Source organism: Pezoporus occidentalis, unplaced genomic scaffold, assembly GCF_034315485.1.
Source record: "Pezoporus occidentalis ecotype Australia unplaced genomic scaffold, CSIRO_AGI_Poc_V1 ctg82, whole genome shotgun sequence".
Lineage (NCBI taxonomy): Eukaryota > Metazoa > Chordata > Aves > Psittaciformes > Psittacidae > Pezoporus > Pezoporus occidentalis.
In genome coordinates, this window is record NW_026916181.1 from 2,451,592 (window position 1) to 2,468,134 (window position 16,543).

The 16,543-nt window shown below is 42.1% G+C and overlaps 2 protein-coding genes across 2 annotated transcripts in view; one reads left to right on the top strand and one right to left on the bottom strand.

Annotated features, from left to right (window-relative positions):
• Window positions 1–16,543, bottom strand: part of LOC134156151 (5-beta-cholestane-3-alpha,7-alpha-diol 12-alpha-hydroxylase) — a 540,007-nt gene that overhangs the window by 447,538 nt on the left and 75,926 nt on the right. The window lies entirely within an intron of this gene.
• OBSCN (obscurin, cytoskeletal calmodulin and titin-interacting RhoGEF) overlaps window positions 1–16,543 on the top strand; it is a 181,290-nt gene that overhangs the window by 95,239 nt on the left and 69,508 nt on the right. Inside the window, exons 59-68 of the mRNA XM_062603989.1 lie at window positions 442–708; window positions 1,900–2,166; window positions 4,169–4,438; window positions 5,242–5,508; window positions 6,358–6,624; window positions 6,943–7,209; window positions 7,877–8,149; window positions 11,579–11,845; window positions 13,866–14,138; window positions 14,819–15,091. Of these exons, the coding sequence (XP_062459973.1) occupies window positions 442–708; window positions 1,900–2,166; window positions 4,169–4,438; window positions 5,242–5,508; window positions 6,358–6,624; window positions 6,943–7,209; window positions 7,877–8,149; window positions 11,579–11,845; window positions 13,866–14,138; window positions 14,819–15,091 (2,691 nt within the window). The remainder of the gene's footprint in view (window positions 1–441; window positions 709–1,899; window positions 2,167–4,168; window positions 4,439–5,241; window positions 5,509–6,357; window positions 6,625–6,942; window positions 7,210–7,876; window positions 8,150–11,578; window positions 11,846–13,865; window positions 14,139–14,818; window positions 15,092–16,543) is intronic.

Here is a 16,543-nt window from a genome sequence, read left to right on the forward strand (position 1 = left end):
TCATTATTCACCCCATGTTAACTCATGTGAGTAGAGTGCTTGTGCTTCAGAGCATGCATGATATACTCATGTGGTCTCATAGACTGTCATCCCCATGGATAGACAGTGGATATGTCACCAAGGTCTCAAAGCTAACTGGTTTCTAAAGAAATTACTGGATCCGCTCAAGTAGTTGGATGGATAGATCTCTATTTTTAATTGCTCCTTCTCCCCCCCCCTTTTTCTTTTTTTTTTTACTTTGGAAGAAAAACTTCTTTTTTCTTTCTCTAAACACTGTTTTGAAGAAATTCTCAGTCAAGCATCCTTCTCCTTCTCTCTTTGAAGTTTGTTTTAACCCCACAATATGTAATACAGAAATTAAAGAGGGGTTAATACACAAACTGTAGCTTTAGCACTAGATAAAGGTGACTGTAAATACCTTTGCTGTGCCTGTAATTTCAGTGCCACCTCCAGTCTTTAAGGAGAAATTACAGAGCTTAGAACTGCAGGAAGAAGAAACAGCTATCCTCTGCTGTGAGGTCTCCCAGGCTAATGCTGTGGTGGTGTGGAAGAAGGGCACTCAGGTGATTTCACCGAGCTCCAAGTATGAAATCAGACAAGAAGGAACAATCCATACTTTAAAGATTTATCACTTAAACCCAGAAGACTCTGGCAAATATACCTGTGATAATGGAAATGAACAAACAACAGCCACTTTAACTGTTAAAGGTAGGTTGTTGTGGGTTTTTTTAAGATGAGAAACTTGTTCCACTTCCTTAGCTTAGTACTAGCAAGAGAGTGCTATCTACTGTCCTGGATTTCACGTGTACTTTGGTGGCATAAAGCAGCTAAGTGCTTTTGCTTTGAGAAGTTATGTCCTGTGGTGTCCTCAGCAATGAACATGAGGAGATCCAAATGCAGTAACCGCTTCCAGAATCCTAGACCCAAGGGCCTCTTTCTGGTAACTCAGAAAACCAAGGCTGGAACTGAAATTAGCATAAGTCCATTTCTGATGTTTAACCAACCTTTAAGTTCCACCTGGGCAAATGGTGCACAAGAGTAAAGTGCTCAAGCTTACTTGGGCACTCAACTCCAACTGATGAGACAGGGATCTAAATAATTCCAGTCCTTAGGGTCTTAAAAATAGGTTTAATGTGCCAATCTGTCAATTATTTAAAATTTACTCTGGTACCAATACAATATTCAGGCAACTTTTTCTGAGCTATAAGATCAGTAAATATAAAGAGCAGCCAGGATGTTTTTGAGAACTGCCATCTTTTCAAATATACTTTAAGGGCTCTCCCATGAAGGGCACGCACCTGCCTACTATCATACTAACTCCAGGATTCAATGATACCAGAACAGTTGTACTGTAAGCAGATTCTTTGATGGTGGCTGTCTGTTCGTGTCTCTATGTGCTGTCCTAACCCAAGAGGAACTAAACTTCTGTATGTGGCACATTGTAAGTCAACCCATCAAAACCCTATCATCTTAACCATCAGTGATACACATCAGTGCAGAGATTTCCAGAGTCCAACTCTCTTCTTGGTCCAGCTGTCATCATATGTTTCCCCATGCACCCTTCCAAATACCCAAGAACTTCAATATCAGGCATAGGCTTTTGAGTTGTACCTTTGGACATTCGGAGATACCTGTACTTAGATGCTCAATAGTTCATATCCATGACTGCTTTTGTGTAAGAAGAAACACATTCTGAGAGGTGTACAGTGACTCCTGGGGAGTGCAGAGTGCTTAGTGCTTCTGGAAACCCAGCACTTTTTGTTATTACTCGTTTGGGCTTTTGGAGTTGAGTTTGGACCTACTTTGTAATAGCACCACAGTTTCATTAAACACAAGACTTAGTGACACAGCCACCAACGAAACATATGTTTTTTTTTCCTCTGATGTATCTTGGTATAGCTTTGCCAGTAACCTTCACACAACCACTCCAGAACCAGCAAGCTGAAGCAGGTGGCACCATCACTTTGAGCTGTGAAATCTCAAAATCAAATGTCACTGTGCAGTGGAAGAAGGCTGGGACAGTGCTGCGACCAAGCAACAAATACAAGATGCATCAAGCTGGATCTATGGCTGAGCTGACAATTCACAACCTGAGTGAAGCTGATTCTGGGGAATACACGTGTGACACAGGGGACCAGCAAACTACTGCATCTGTACTTGTGAAAGGTGGGGCTTTGCATGGGGAAGGGCTGAACAGTTTGATACTCTGGCATGGGCACATAGAATCATAGAATCATAGAATAGTTAGGGTTGGAAAGGACCTTAAGATCATCTAGTTCCAACCCCCCTGCCATGGGCAGGGATACCCCACACTAAGCCATGTCACCCAAGGCTCTGTCCAACCTGGCCTTGAACACTGCCAGGGATGGAGCATTCACAACCTCCCTGGGCAACCTATTCCAGTGCCTCACCACCCTAACAGGAAAGAATTTCTTCCTTATATCCGATCTAAACTTCCCCTGTTTAAGTTTTAACCCGTTACCCCTTGTCCTATCACTACAGTCTCTAATGAAGAGTCCCTCCCCAGTATCTCTATAGGCCCCCTTCTGATACTGGAAGGCTGCTATGAGGTCTCCATGCAGCCTTCTCTTCTCCAGGCTGAACAGCCCCAACTTCCTCAGCCTATCTTCATACGGGAGGTGCTCCAGTCCCCTGATCGTCCTCGTGGCCCTTCTCTGGACTTGTTCCAACAGTTCCATGTCCTTTTTATGTTGAGGACACCAGAACTGCACACAATGCTCCAAGTGAGGTCTCACAAGAGCAGAGTAGAGGGGCAGGATCACCTCCTTCGACCTGCTGGTCACGCTCCTTTTCATGCAGTCCAGGATACAGTTGGCGTTCTGTGCTGCAAGCGCACACTGAAGCCGGCTCATGTTCATTTTCTTATCGACCACCACCCCCAAGTCCTTCTCCGCAGGGCTGCTCTGAATCTCTTCTCTGCCCAACCTGTAGCTGTGCCTGGCATTGCTCTGACCCAGGTGTAGGACCTTGCACTTGGCATGGTTAAACTTCATGAGGTTGGCATCAGCCCACCTCACAAGCGTGTCAAGGTCCCTCTGGATGGCATTCCTTCCCTCCAGCGTATCAACCAAACCACACAGCTTGTTGTCATCAGCAAACTTGCTGAGAGCACACTCAATCCCACTGTCCATGTCAGCGACGAAGATGTTGAACAAGACCGGTCCCAACACTGATCCCTGAGGGACACCACTCGTTACTGGTCTTCAGCTGGACATTGAGCCATTGACCACAATTCTTTGTGTGTGGCCATCCAGCCGGTTCTTTATCCACCGAGTGGTCCATCCATCAAATTGATGTCTCTCCAATTTAGAGACAAGGATGTCGTGTAGGAAGGTGTCAAACACCTTACACAAGTCCAGGTAGATGACATCAACTGCTCTACCCCTGTCCGTCAGTTCTGTAGCCCCATCTTAGAAGGCCACCAAATTGGTCAGGCAGGATTTCCCCTTAGTGAAGCCATGCTGGCTGTCACCAAGCACCTTGTTGATTTTCATGTGCTTTAGCATTCCATCCAGGAGAATCTGCTCCAAGATTTTGCCAGGCACAGAGGTGAGACTGACTGGTCTGTAATTCCCCGGGTCATCCATTTTCCCCTTCTTTAAAATGGGGGTTATATTTCCCTTTTTCCAGTCGTCGGGAACATGATTAAGCAATCTGGCAGCCAGACATTGTCTTATGCCCAAACTGAATCATGAAGATCTCAGACACAAGAGTGATTTCAAAGGGATAAGAACTGGGTCAGTTATCTCTAGAGATCTGAAATGAGTCTTTATTCAATGATTCTGTGGTTTAATGTTAATGTCACCCACTAAAATCTGTTTACACTCTTTTCACAATACATAGGTTGCATTATAAATATGTATTTTATATTTATTATGTGCACAATGCAGTAGAACATGCATATTCTATAGACTATCCTATATATGTGTGTAATATATACACACACATGCATTATGCATCTGTAAGAATGTAACATGTTACTACATATCCGTGTAAGTACATTTCCATTTCTATGCATTTAGTGCTTAGTGCTCTGTGGTTTTCTTTCAAATAATATAGTACTGCCAAGAAAGAGCATAACAAAATGTTTAACCTAGGAAGCATCACTTGAAAGTAGATATCAAACTCTGTTGACCTTTCCATAAAGAACCAGCAGCCACCATAGTGGAGATGCTGAAGGATGTCACTTCGTGTGAAGGAGAAGACGCAGTGTTTGAATGCAGGCTGTCCCGGGAAACAACTCAAGAGGCCCAGTGGTTCCTGGGAGATGTTCCCCTGCAGTCCAATGAAATGAATGAGATCAGAGTCCAAGGAACACGTCACACTTTGATCCTGAGGAAGGTGACACTAGAAGACTGTGGGCCCATCAGTTTCAAAGTGGGGCAGCATACCTCAACAGCACAGCTAACAGTCCAAGGTGAGGAACCCTCCTAGGAAGAGGGGCTGAGCAGGTACTCATAAGCACTGTCAACATAACTTTAGTTTCTGGAGAGGTGCATTTGGGAGGAGAGGTCTTGGATATTTTGGGAGATTCTGATAACCTAATTTAGGCATTCAACAGTCAGAGATATTCAGCTGAGATAGTCATTTCAGTCCTTCTTATAGTCCATGGAGTAAAGCAAACATCCTTGGAAGACCTTCCAAGTTATCCTGAAGCAAGCAGCTGAGATATGTTAGAATCTAAAGAATGTCAAGAATATGCACTGAATTAATCTCCTACTTATCGTGGGTTTAGATCATACTTACTCCAAAACCCATGTGAAAACTCTGAAAAACCTTTCCATTAAGTTATATAGAATGTTTTGAAAGATGAGCCATGTCAGTATCTTATGTTGTTTTCTCCTTTTTAATCTGGTTCAAAACGTAACTATAGAATCACAGAATGTTTTGGGTTGGAAGGGACCTTAAAGACCATGAAGTTCCAATCTCCTTACCACGAGCAGGGGCACCTTCCACTAGAGCAGGTTGTTCCAAGCCCTGTCCAACTTCGCCTTGAACACTGCCAGGGATGGGGCAGCCACAGCTTCTCTGGGCAACCTGTGCCAGGGCCTCACCACCCTCATAGTGAAGAATTTCTTCCTACCCTCTACCCTCTTTCAGTTTAAAGCCATTCCACCTTGTCCTATCACTACTTGCTCTTACAAATAGGTACCCAGTTCTGATGTGGGGGCAATGCTGGATTAAGCGGTTGCAGCAGTGTTGGTATCCTCTTCCCCACAGTTGCTGCAGTCACGTTTGTGAAGGCACTCCACAGCTTGGAGCTACAGGAGGGTGGCACAGCTCAGTTGTCCTGTGAAGTGTCCAAGCCTGATGTCCCAGTGGAGTGGAAGAAAGGCACATCAGTGATCCGCTCCAGCCAGAAGTGCAGCATCAAGCAGGAGGGGAATGTGCACACACTAGTCATTCATGATTTGAACCATGCAGACTCAGGGGAGTATAGCTGCCACACAGCTGATGGGAAGACTACTGCCAGGCTAGAGGTTAAAGGTATGTTTTCCTCTTTGCTCAGCGGTGGTGAGAGATGTGTATGTCTGTTTTTGGAGCTCTGTGCTACAAAACAGACATTGAGGCAGTGGAGCAAATGCAGTAGAGGCCACCAAGTTTATCAGGGGGCTGCACATGATATATAAGGAGAGGACAGGGCATCTGGGTTTGTTCAGCCCAGGGAAGAGAAGGTTGAGGGGGGACCTAGTTGCTGTTGTTTATGGCTTCCTAATAGGGGTCTACAGAGGAGAGAGACAGATTTTCCTTGCTCAGAAAACAGATGAGAGGCAACAAGTTCAAGAGAAATCCAGACTGGGGAAAAAAACCCCAACCTTTCACAATGAAGGGGTGGTCAGACTGTGTAACTGGGATCCACAGGGGTGAAGGAATCCATGGAAGACCACTGAAGGCCCTGTCAGCCTTAATTATTCCGGAATTCATCCCTAGCTTCATGATCTGAAGCCTTAAATTTGCAGTTATGTATTCTTTGAGTGCTTTCATCCTGTTCCATTGTTATATTTTGGGGAGGAAAAACCATCTGGGCTTCAGAAATTATTACTGAAGTTATTTGGGAATTCTTTGTGAAAAGAAGCCTAAACTTCAGGGGAAGAAATGCAGCTCCTGTAGAACTGAAATATTTCATGCTGGTTAACTCTTTTCCCTCCTCCTCCTTTCTCTGGCTTAATGCTGACAGTAGCAGGGATGCCTCAATCTCCTTAGGTAAATGCAACCAGAATTGTGCATGAACTTAATGAATGGCATTATCAGTACCTTAAAAGTAAAACATTCCTCTGTTTTTTCTTCACCTGTTTTGTTTTTTTTTTTTCTCTTTGCACCACCTCTCCTTTCAAGCCCTGCCTGTGCTTTTCAAACGCTGGCTGAAAAACGAGGAGGTGGAAGAAGGTGGCACAGTCATGCTACACTGTGAGCTGACAAAACCCAATGCACCTGTGGAGTGGAGGAAAGGAGATAGGGTGCTGCAGTCAAGTGACAAGTATGAGATCCGGCAAGAGGGGACACGTGTTGAGCTCATCATCTATGATGCTGAGGCTCAGGATGCTGGCGATTATACATGCGACTCAGGGGATCAGCAGACCACTGCATCATTGCAAGTCAAAGGTAGGAAATGTTGTGATTGTTACTGTTGTGCCCCTACCTGCTCACACTGAAAATTGTGGGTTTGCCCATGTGAACCTCCTTAGAGGTCCTGTGACCTATGGCAATCCTTTTATGGAGCAGCAGTGGACACCCTTATAGTATCAGCAGCTGATCCCATGAGCATCTGGCTATGGCACAACTTAAAATCCTGCTCTGAGCTTGACATTACCAACAGGCAAGTTGTGGTTCAGAAAGAGGGGAACTGTGAAGCTGGAGAAGTTGTAAGCAAGTTTCTCACCTCTGAGCAGTGTTACTAATGAAGCTGCTTCTCTACTACAGTACTACCTGTGCTGTTTAATGAAGAGCTGAAAAACGTAGAGTCTGAAGAAGGGGGAACAGCTGTCTTACGCTGTGAGATCTCCAAGCCTGATGCCCCTGTTGAGTGGAGAAAAGGAGGGGTGGTCATTCAGCCCAGTGACAAGTATGAGATGAAGCTGAAAGGCAGAATTGCTGAGCTGATCATCCATGGTGTAGAGCCTGATGACTGTGGGGATTATACCTGTAGCACTGGATACGAGATCACTACAGCTTCTGTGTATGTGCAAGGTAAGGTGAAATGTGGTGGAAATGTTCTGATTTTGCTGTCTGGATTTCTTGTTCCAAAATCTTTGACAGTAACCGGCCAAACTTGTCTCAGATGCAAAGAGTTGACAGTCCTTTCCTTTCCTGATTTCAGTGATGATATAAACTCTTACCTCCAGGCTGAGGTTGGACCAACCTCAAGCTAAAATAGTTCAAAGTACTGACCATACCATGTACCATAGTAGATGGTGGTACTGATGAAAAACTATTTGCTTGAGCAGTGGTCATAAAAAGTCATGGAATTCTTATTATTACTGATTACAGCTTCTATCACTGATATTCTTAGTACTCTTTTAAAGTACTGCAAGTAAATATTTAAATCTTGAGCTACCTCTCTGCCTCCAACCTCATACAATGTCAGTGCAGATGGTTGCAGATGATCATGGAGTGGATTTTCCTCCCAATGAAACAGTGTTTGCAGACACACACACTGCGCTTGCAAGAAGGTGAAGAATGGAAGGTGGTTTCTAAATCCCTTAAAGAAAGTTTTAGCTCTTTTTTTCCCTGGAACAGGATTACAAGTTTAATTCTTCCAGATAACTTGCACTGTTGCTTGGGCTAGTCTGCTGGAAGCAACATTATGTTTATGTTTTTGTTTTCCTTTGGCACCTTCTCTTGCTCTGTTATACAGAAGAAGCAGCAGTCATAGTTTCTGGTTTAAAGAACACAGACGTCTTTGTGGGTGAGTCAGCCACGTTCACCTGTGAGCTCTCGCACCCGGGCGTGAAGAACGTGCAGTGGTGGCTCGATGGATCTCCCCTTCACAACAACTTTGTGACTGAAATCTCTGAGCAGGACGGGATAATCCACACTTTAACCCTAAATGATGTGGCGTGCCATGACTCCGGCACTGTCACCTTCAGAGCTGGGTCCCTTATATCTACAGCTAAATTATTAGTCAAAGGTATTTCATAGAGAGAAACACATGGCCACCTCTGGACTTGCTCAGTGCACTAGTGCTTCTGCCTTCCAGGCTACCCTTACCAAATCCCTTAATAGTTCTTCTGTGTCCTGCAACCCTCTGCTTCTGCCAGCCACCCATACTTATGCCAGAAGTCTCAGAGGTACAACCACATCGATTTTTATAGTGGTTCAGGCAAGGAAGGGTTGCAGGATCAGGGCTGCTGCTTTCACCTGACTTCTAAGTAGAGATGAACATAAATCACTGTGATAACACCTGATTTCTTTTATTCCCCCTGCAACTGTTTCTCTAATACCACAAATATTATGTAGCTGGAAGTTCACAAAATTACCACTGTGCTGCTCCATGACTAGGCTCCTGGTGCTGTGCTCAGCATGGTCCTAAAGCAAGGCTGTTATATTGATGGCTCCAGAGCTCTTCTTGGAAACCAAAGAGTATAGGACATTGTGGTAACACTGATAAAATGAGCCTTGTTTGCTGACTGCCAGAATAGTAATGGTCATCATTGCACTAATAAAGCTTTCTGGTCTGTTGGATAAATATTCTTCTCATTTGGTAAGGGTAGCCACAAGCTGCAAATAACACTGAGCTCCAGACTTGACAAAGCAAGCTCCTTCACATCCAGTCCTTTTATAGCCATCAGGAAAAGGTTTTATTTTTCAGACAAAAGTAATACTTATTCCTAGCTTGGAAAATGGATTTATATATAATGGAGATATGAAGGGTTAAGAGTTCTTTATTGGAATCTACACCAATGCTATGACTGTCTGTCCTGGTTTTGGACTACCGTAATATGGTAGACCATAATTTGGTCTACCGTAATATGAATGATCCACAGCATGGGATTGTACTTGGTGGTTGATGTTTCCTTCTCTGTATATGCCCTCTATACTTAGCTCTCAGATAAAATGCCAAATTCACTTCTTCCTAATAACAGAATGAAGCAGCAGCAACATAGAGTGCAAACCCCACACATCCCATGTCCATTTGTATCAATTTCTAATTTCACATTTTCAGAGACAGAACCTGGTTCTGAGCTATCCAGGCAAAGAACTCCACTGGGCTTAAAACATAAATTAAAAATAAATGCATCATTAGGTATCATTAGGGCTCCTGAGAAGTTTTCATTTCACAGAATCACAGCATTATTGATGTTGGAAATGACTTCTGAATGTCATTTACGCCAATCCCATAGTTCATGCAAGTACTCGTATGTGGATATTTTGTACTTCTATTTAAGCAGGATTGCATTAATGTAAACATGAATCACAGTAGTATGTGACTATAAATGGATAAGAATGTGAAAGATACTTAAATAACAACCCAGTTACACTGTGCTCAGTAACACCTGAATTAATAGGAAAGTAAAATTTGTATTTGTGTTAACAGCCAATTTAATGCACTTTATTTTGTCCTGAAGTTTAAAAGTAGATCTGTCTTTGACTGACCTAGGTATATTCCAGTCTGTCTAGCTATCCATGCCTTTTTCTTCATCAAGGAACAAACTGTTTTTCTCTCTACTTCATGTGCCCCATTCTCCTGGTGTAAAGCATACTTATAACTGGATGTATTCTATAGTGAGACCTCATGACAGCTTTCGCTATTGGGCCTTCACAATATCATTGCCTTACAACTGCATTCATTCAGTAGCACAGCATGATGGCATCTTCATGTGTGGGTGGGGAAAATGGAAAAGGTTGAAGGAGCTGCCGCTGCCTTCTGACCCTTTTGGGCAGTGTGGGAATTGCAGGCTCCAGTGTACATGCCGGCTTCCAAATCCCAAAGAGCTTTCTGCCATTCTGCATCAGTGAACCACCTGGGTCTTAGTCTAGTGGTGGCAAAGAGAATGGGACAATGGAACCAGGACACCTTCCTTCTCCAAGACCACAGGTGACATTTGCTGTGACATCTGCATCTTATGAAAGGAGATGGTATTTTACTCCCCAGCTGCACGGATACCTCCTGGCTCCTTCAGTCCTGGTGTAATCAAAACATACCCACAGTCTGCCACTGATACCTCATTTCCATGAACACAAATGGCAGAAAAGTGGCAGAGGAAGCATTAGGGAGCAGGATCAAACCTTGCAGCAAGTTTACAAAAGACATTTGCAACACCATCTTTGCTTCCCAAAGTCTGCTAATAGCATCCCAAATCCTCAGCCTGATGCATCAGTCTCAAGAGGAGCATTCCAGACAGAGGTCCGGTATAGTTTATTATAGCTGCTTATGATCAGAACAACTATTTGAAAGATAAGGATGTAGATCAGGTTTCTCTGTCATCTATTTATGACCCATTATAGCCCTATCAATTTGGAGGCCAAGTTGACATAGGTTCCTGAGAAGGATGTTGCAAGGAGAATTCCATTTTCATATTTCCCTGAGATTTTTCTCTTAGCATATGTATTGTAGTTGTATGTGGATGGTTCAGTTTGATTTCTCAGGAGGGACTCCTTGGGTGCTTTCACAATATTTTGAGGTTAGATATATCTGCTGTGCCCTACAGCTACCTCCCAAGAAGCAGAACTAGTATTTTAAGAGAAAGACTGCATGTTCAAAAGCAGCCTCATGGATCTCACCTTTTCAGAGGAGCTGCATATCCTGGTGCTTTTGGCATTTTATAGGCTCTCTGGGATTGAAATGGTTTATGCCACAACTCTACTTTCAGCTGCTGTAAATAAAATTGTATTACTTTTTCCCCAAACTATGTCTCTGCTGCAGAGGAACACATGGTTAACCAAAGCAATAAGTACCCGTCTCCTCTGAAGTGCTCTTTTTTGTTACAGTTGTCTTGGATCTTTGCTCTTCATGCTGCCAGTGACTCCTGATATATAGCCAGCACAGGGCAGGAATGAGTATTTGCATTTGAGTACTGCATTTCTTTCCAGTGAGTGGTTGTAGTTTGCTCCTACACAGGGCCTCCAGTAGAGTTTGTGGCATTTTCCTATTGCTATGTGAGGTTGAGAGTTGCAGGAACCATTCACAGCAGCCCATTCATTGCAGTCCTCTGTCTCACACATGGGCTCCTGCCACATGCTGGGAAGCAGAAGTGTTTCACATACAGTGCTTCCCGTCTAGAGGATTTCAGCAATGCTGGGAGAAAAAATAAGGGAACTCAGCTGATGTTATGCACAGAAGTTCATATTCTGGACTGTTAAAGCACAAGCCTTAGTTGGTGGTGGCCCATTTTCCAGTGTGATTGTTATATTCTAATATACCAGTTTTGCTTCAATCCTGCTTGAGGCTGACACGAGCACAGACTAAACTGCTAATCCCCAGTGTGCCCAGTCAGCTTCCTGCTTGCACTGTCATTCTGCTTGCTCCTCACAGGCTCTGTGCTTGTCAAAAACCATTAAGTTGCAATTTCCATGAGGATCCACTAATGCATGTCCTTCCTGACGTGTTGGTTAACAGATCCAACCATTGAAGTGGTCAGTCCCATGCAGGATATAACTGTTGATGAAGATGGCACAGCAGAGTTCATATGCCAATATTCTAGGCCAGTACACGCCATATGGAAGAAAAATGATCAGGAAATACATGCAGATGGGCAGCGAGTGATTATCGATCAGGACTGGAATGTAAGCATGCTAAAAATTAAACCTACGGTACCAGAAGACACTGGCATCTATTCATGTGAAGCTGAAGGCATTAAAGTGATGGCTACACTTGATGTTCAAGGTGAGGTCTTCCAGCCAAAGAGGAAGACTATCATGGGTTCCAAATACAAGAGGTGGAAAAATCATGTCAGCACCTCTCAATAAGTGACACATAAGACACCCGCTCTTTGGTGTCCACTCCAGTACTGGTAACAGTGATGAAAGTTGGGAGTCAATGGGAACTGAACATGAAACTGCAGCATTTGACTGAAGCTTAGTTCTAATTAACACTCACTACAGCACTTGCACATTATGCCTCTTCTACAATGAGCTGGAACATCAGTGCAATGGGATGTGTCCTGCTGAATTATTGCAAAATCACAGATTAATGTTGGTCCAAAAGAATGATCAGAGTACTTTTTGCTGTTCCAGAGTGCCCTTTACACACAGTAATGGGTAGTGTGTAGACTCATTTTCTTTTCAGTTAAGCTAAAGTAGCTTAATATTTTACTCATTTCAAATACTGATCACTCAGGAATTACCTTCCTTCTCACTTGGCATCAACATTTGTGAGGGCCCTGAGAAACAGTAAATAAAAATACTAACAATAAGATTATGGTTTTATATATTTGTTGTTTTTTTTTTCCCTACTGTTTATGGAATAATTAGTTTTGTTCAGCAGGTGGGTCAATGTAACCAATGAAGCAATATTTTTTATTTCATTTCTGAATATTTGTGACAATTATTCATTCTTCTTGCTTAACCAGAGTTGTTAGTACAGAAGAGAAGAGTACTGTTTATTATAATATTTTCTACATTGACAGGCACTTTTCATTTTAGGAATTTTAACAGATGTTAATGAATGTAATCTAAAAGCATCCCAGAGGAGGTAGGATTTACAATTGGCTGCTTTTTGTGGTTAGGGAAACCAGCACTCAAAAAGTGCACAAATAAGCAGCTTGGATTTGTTTTAAAAAGCTTATACTTCCTTCAAGGATTTACAAACCCCTCATTACTATCAATAACTATTAGTATTATAAAATACAGATTTTTTTAAAATAATTAATGATTTTTTTTTTCCTATTAAATAAATTATTCAGTTTTTTTTTTTTTTTTTTTACTTTCCTTTTTGATTAGAACAATTCCAGATAATAGTTACAGAAATTTAAACACGAATGTCTCAGGGCACTGGTTTATATCATAGATCATGCTGACCATTGTATGGTATTGGTATTTGTGTAAACTGTATTTACTCAAGCGTGTGTTCCCACTGTTGTGCATGTGTTTGTCCATGTAGCTGGTCTGACATGAATTATATTGGCATGCACCAGCCCACATTTAATTTTGTATCAGTCTGATAGAAATGACAACCAATGCATGCAAATGGTTATGGAGATACATGCATGTCTCTGACCACACAATTCACTACACACGCATGTGAAAATGAACCTAATACATTATCACAGAGCTTTTATAATAATTCAGAAATCTACCATGCAAAATACTGTTAATACAGATTTTAGCTTCCTGTGAGTTTCCTAGAGGCAGACTTGCTAATGCAGATTACCGTCACTATGGCTTAGCCAGCTATATTCTTTCATACTTGCTTTGCAAGAAAGGTAGAAAGATTTCATCATGAGCTGTCAGTGGATTGAAATGTCCCCGGTTATGATGAGTATTGTGCTCCCTGGCACATATGTGGGAAGTGTTTCCTACTGTGGGACAGAAAGTTTTATTATACTTCATTTTCCTGAGCTATCCATTCCTATTGACTATTGGCCTGATTCGTATAAATACCATCCTTTTGTTCTTCACTTGTAAAAACAGAAGTCAGGTTTCAGGTGGAAGCCTAGATTAAATACTAGACATTCTAAAGGTTTATCATTATTTTTAAACTATCTCATTACTTAAAATGCTTTTAAATACAGTACTGTGTTAGAGAGTGTTTGAAATCAGTAATTAAACCTACAAGCACAGGTTATCACATCCACATCCTTTCCATCAGCTTTCCAGCAGTGGGAGTCATCCAGTGCTCCAAGGCTTGTTAAATTCAGATATGCATGGCCAAACAATTAATACCGTTCATTGTCCTTCTTTGCTAGCTAAGAACAGCATTGTCCAGGGCTTGGAGAATGTGGAAACTGTGGAAGGAGGGGAAGCCCTGTTTGAATGCTATCTTTCCAAGCCTGAGTGCTACAATTACAACTGGTTGATCGATGATGAACCTGCCAAAACTACAGAAAACACTGAAATGGTTTACTTTGAAAATGGGCTCAGGCATCTTCTGCTGCTGAAGAACCTAACTCCCCGGGACAGTTGCAGGGTGACTTTTATGTGCAGCGACGCAGTGACCTCAGCCTTCCTGACAGTGAAAGGTAACTGAAGCGTTCATGCACAGGGAGTCTTAATTTCCAGTTGGAAAGAGCAAATGAAACAGGAAAACATGATGAGTAGCAGAGAGGAAAAATTGCATTTATTACTTGCTTCTTACCTAAATCTTCTTCCCATGCAACACATAGATGATGATTTACAATTTCCTTTTTTTCCCCTTGTTCCAAATGCTATGACATAGATATAAGCAGCATCAGCTGGTCATGAGTTAGCAGCAAAGGACTGCCTTACAGTTGTCATTATTCTGTTGAGTTGGGTTGTGTTTGTAAGTACTTGAGGACTTTAAAGGTGAAAGTTATATCAGTAACAACGTTATCTCTGCATGATTGTCTTCTATGCCATTACTGGAGACCCCTGTGGAGATTAGAATCCCTTCAGAGTACAAGAACAGCCATCCTTAGTCATAGCATAGTATCTTCATTGTGGTTTTCTACTACTTAGGAAGGAAATACATTGCTAGGTTGGGTTTTGCTCCTGTAAGTTTTGGGAAGTTTCAGTCCCCAGTGATACCTTCTGTCCTAGTGATACCTACATAACCTCTCTTTAAATGATACATTGGTTTTCAAGGCCTGACTGTCCAGAGCTTCAGCATAAATATTCACAAAATCTCTTGCTTTTATTTGTTTCTCTAACTGAGGGCTTGATCACCTGTTTTTATCTGCAGAATGGCGCCTACAGATCTTGCAGCCTCTCACAGATGTAGAAGTCCCTCTGGGGGAGAAAGCTACATTTAGTTGTGCTCTAAGTGAAGCTGTACCAGTTACTGAAGTTGCCTGGTACAGTAATGATGTAGAGATCCAGTCAGATGAAGACTGGGAGGTACAAGCAGATGGAAACAAATACAAACTTGTTCTGAAAAATGCCCAACCGCATCATTCTGGAGAGGTGACTTTTGCTTCGAGGGAAGCAATTGCATCAGCCAAATTATCTGTGATAGGTGAGTGTCTGTTGTTCAAGACCAATGGCGCTTGAAATCTCAGACTTTATTGAGCTGCAACATTGATTTTTCTAATCTTTCTGCTGATTCTTTAATCTTTGCCTTGCATCCTCAGCTAGTGTTCTTAGTCAGAGAAGATGCTGCTGGGTAACTTGTTCTTTGACCAGAAGTAGTCCACCTCATCAGAAGAAAATTACATCAGGCTATAGTGTTGGTAAAGATGTTCACCAACTTTCTTTAGCTGCGGTCTTTTGTAAAATGTAATGTAGAGTCTGATGGAAATCAATTTACTCAGTTTGTCACCCTCAGGGAGGGATCTGAACTAGAGCACATGTGGAAAAATTATCCAGAAGGCAGAGAACCCCTTGAAATATGCTAATCTTAGCAAGTGAAGGACAACTAGTTTTCCAGATTAATGAGTTGCATATTAAAGTCTTCATGTGGGTGAGAGTCATTAAACATGTACTTTATACTTCAGAGATATAAGAGTTAATAGCTCTTGAAGTACTTCACAATTAAAAAAAAAATGATAGTTCCCTAATTCCATCATGGGGCAGTTTATACCCATGATTCATCAGTGTCCATTCCTGCACCCACGGTCTGGCTGTTTCCCATGGTGGTATAGGTGGGTCATCCTCCAGTGGTCACTCCAGCGCAGCTCCAGCGATAGTTATAAGACAATTGCAATGTGTTTTAGCTGCACACTGCAGCTGAGATGCTCAAGAGCCACTGACTGACCATCCATTCTTTAAATCATTATGGGTAGTCCTTCTGTCCAAAGATTTCTGAGACTTGAGAGGTCTCTGATATATTCTAGTCATTTCAACAAAAAAAAAAAACAACAAAAAAACCAACCAACCAAACAAACAAACAAAAAAGGATTGCTGACAGATTTAAAGCAGTGTTGTTTTATTTTGGACACCGCCATTTAGGAGCTGCAAAATACTCCCTTCACAAATTCCTCCTGTTGACACTTTTTCTGTATGAAATTTGGCGAAAAATACAGAAAAAGAACCTTTTATGTTATGTTTGTGGTGTCCAGAATTTAAGAACTTGCTGTTGACCTTACTTTCTGTTAACTTCTTGGATTGGTACATTGTGGCAGGTCATTTACTTGGTAAATGCCTTGAACTTGGAGACCGAAAGAATTATTCTGTCTTCTAAGCCAAAGCATAAATTAAATGAGGAACATTTTCCAGTGTACTGAGTATGACCATCAGTAGCCAGTCTAGTAGGACAGCGGACCATTCCCATTATGTATTTATTTGTTAGTGCCTGATGCTGTGACTTACATAGCAAGTACACAGAAATTGAGTGACTTGCTATTAAGTTACTCTGTAGTCAAATAATAACTTGAATTCCATTAAGGCCAAAGATGAAATTAATATGATCAAGGCCCAAATGTAATTGAAGTTTTCAGCTAAATTCCTTGATAATATGGACAGGATAGGG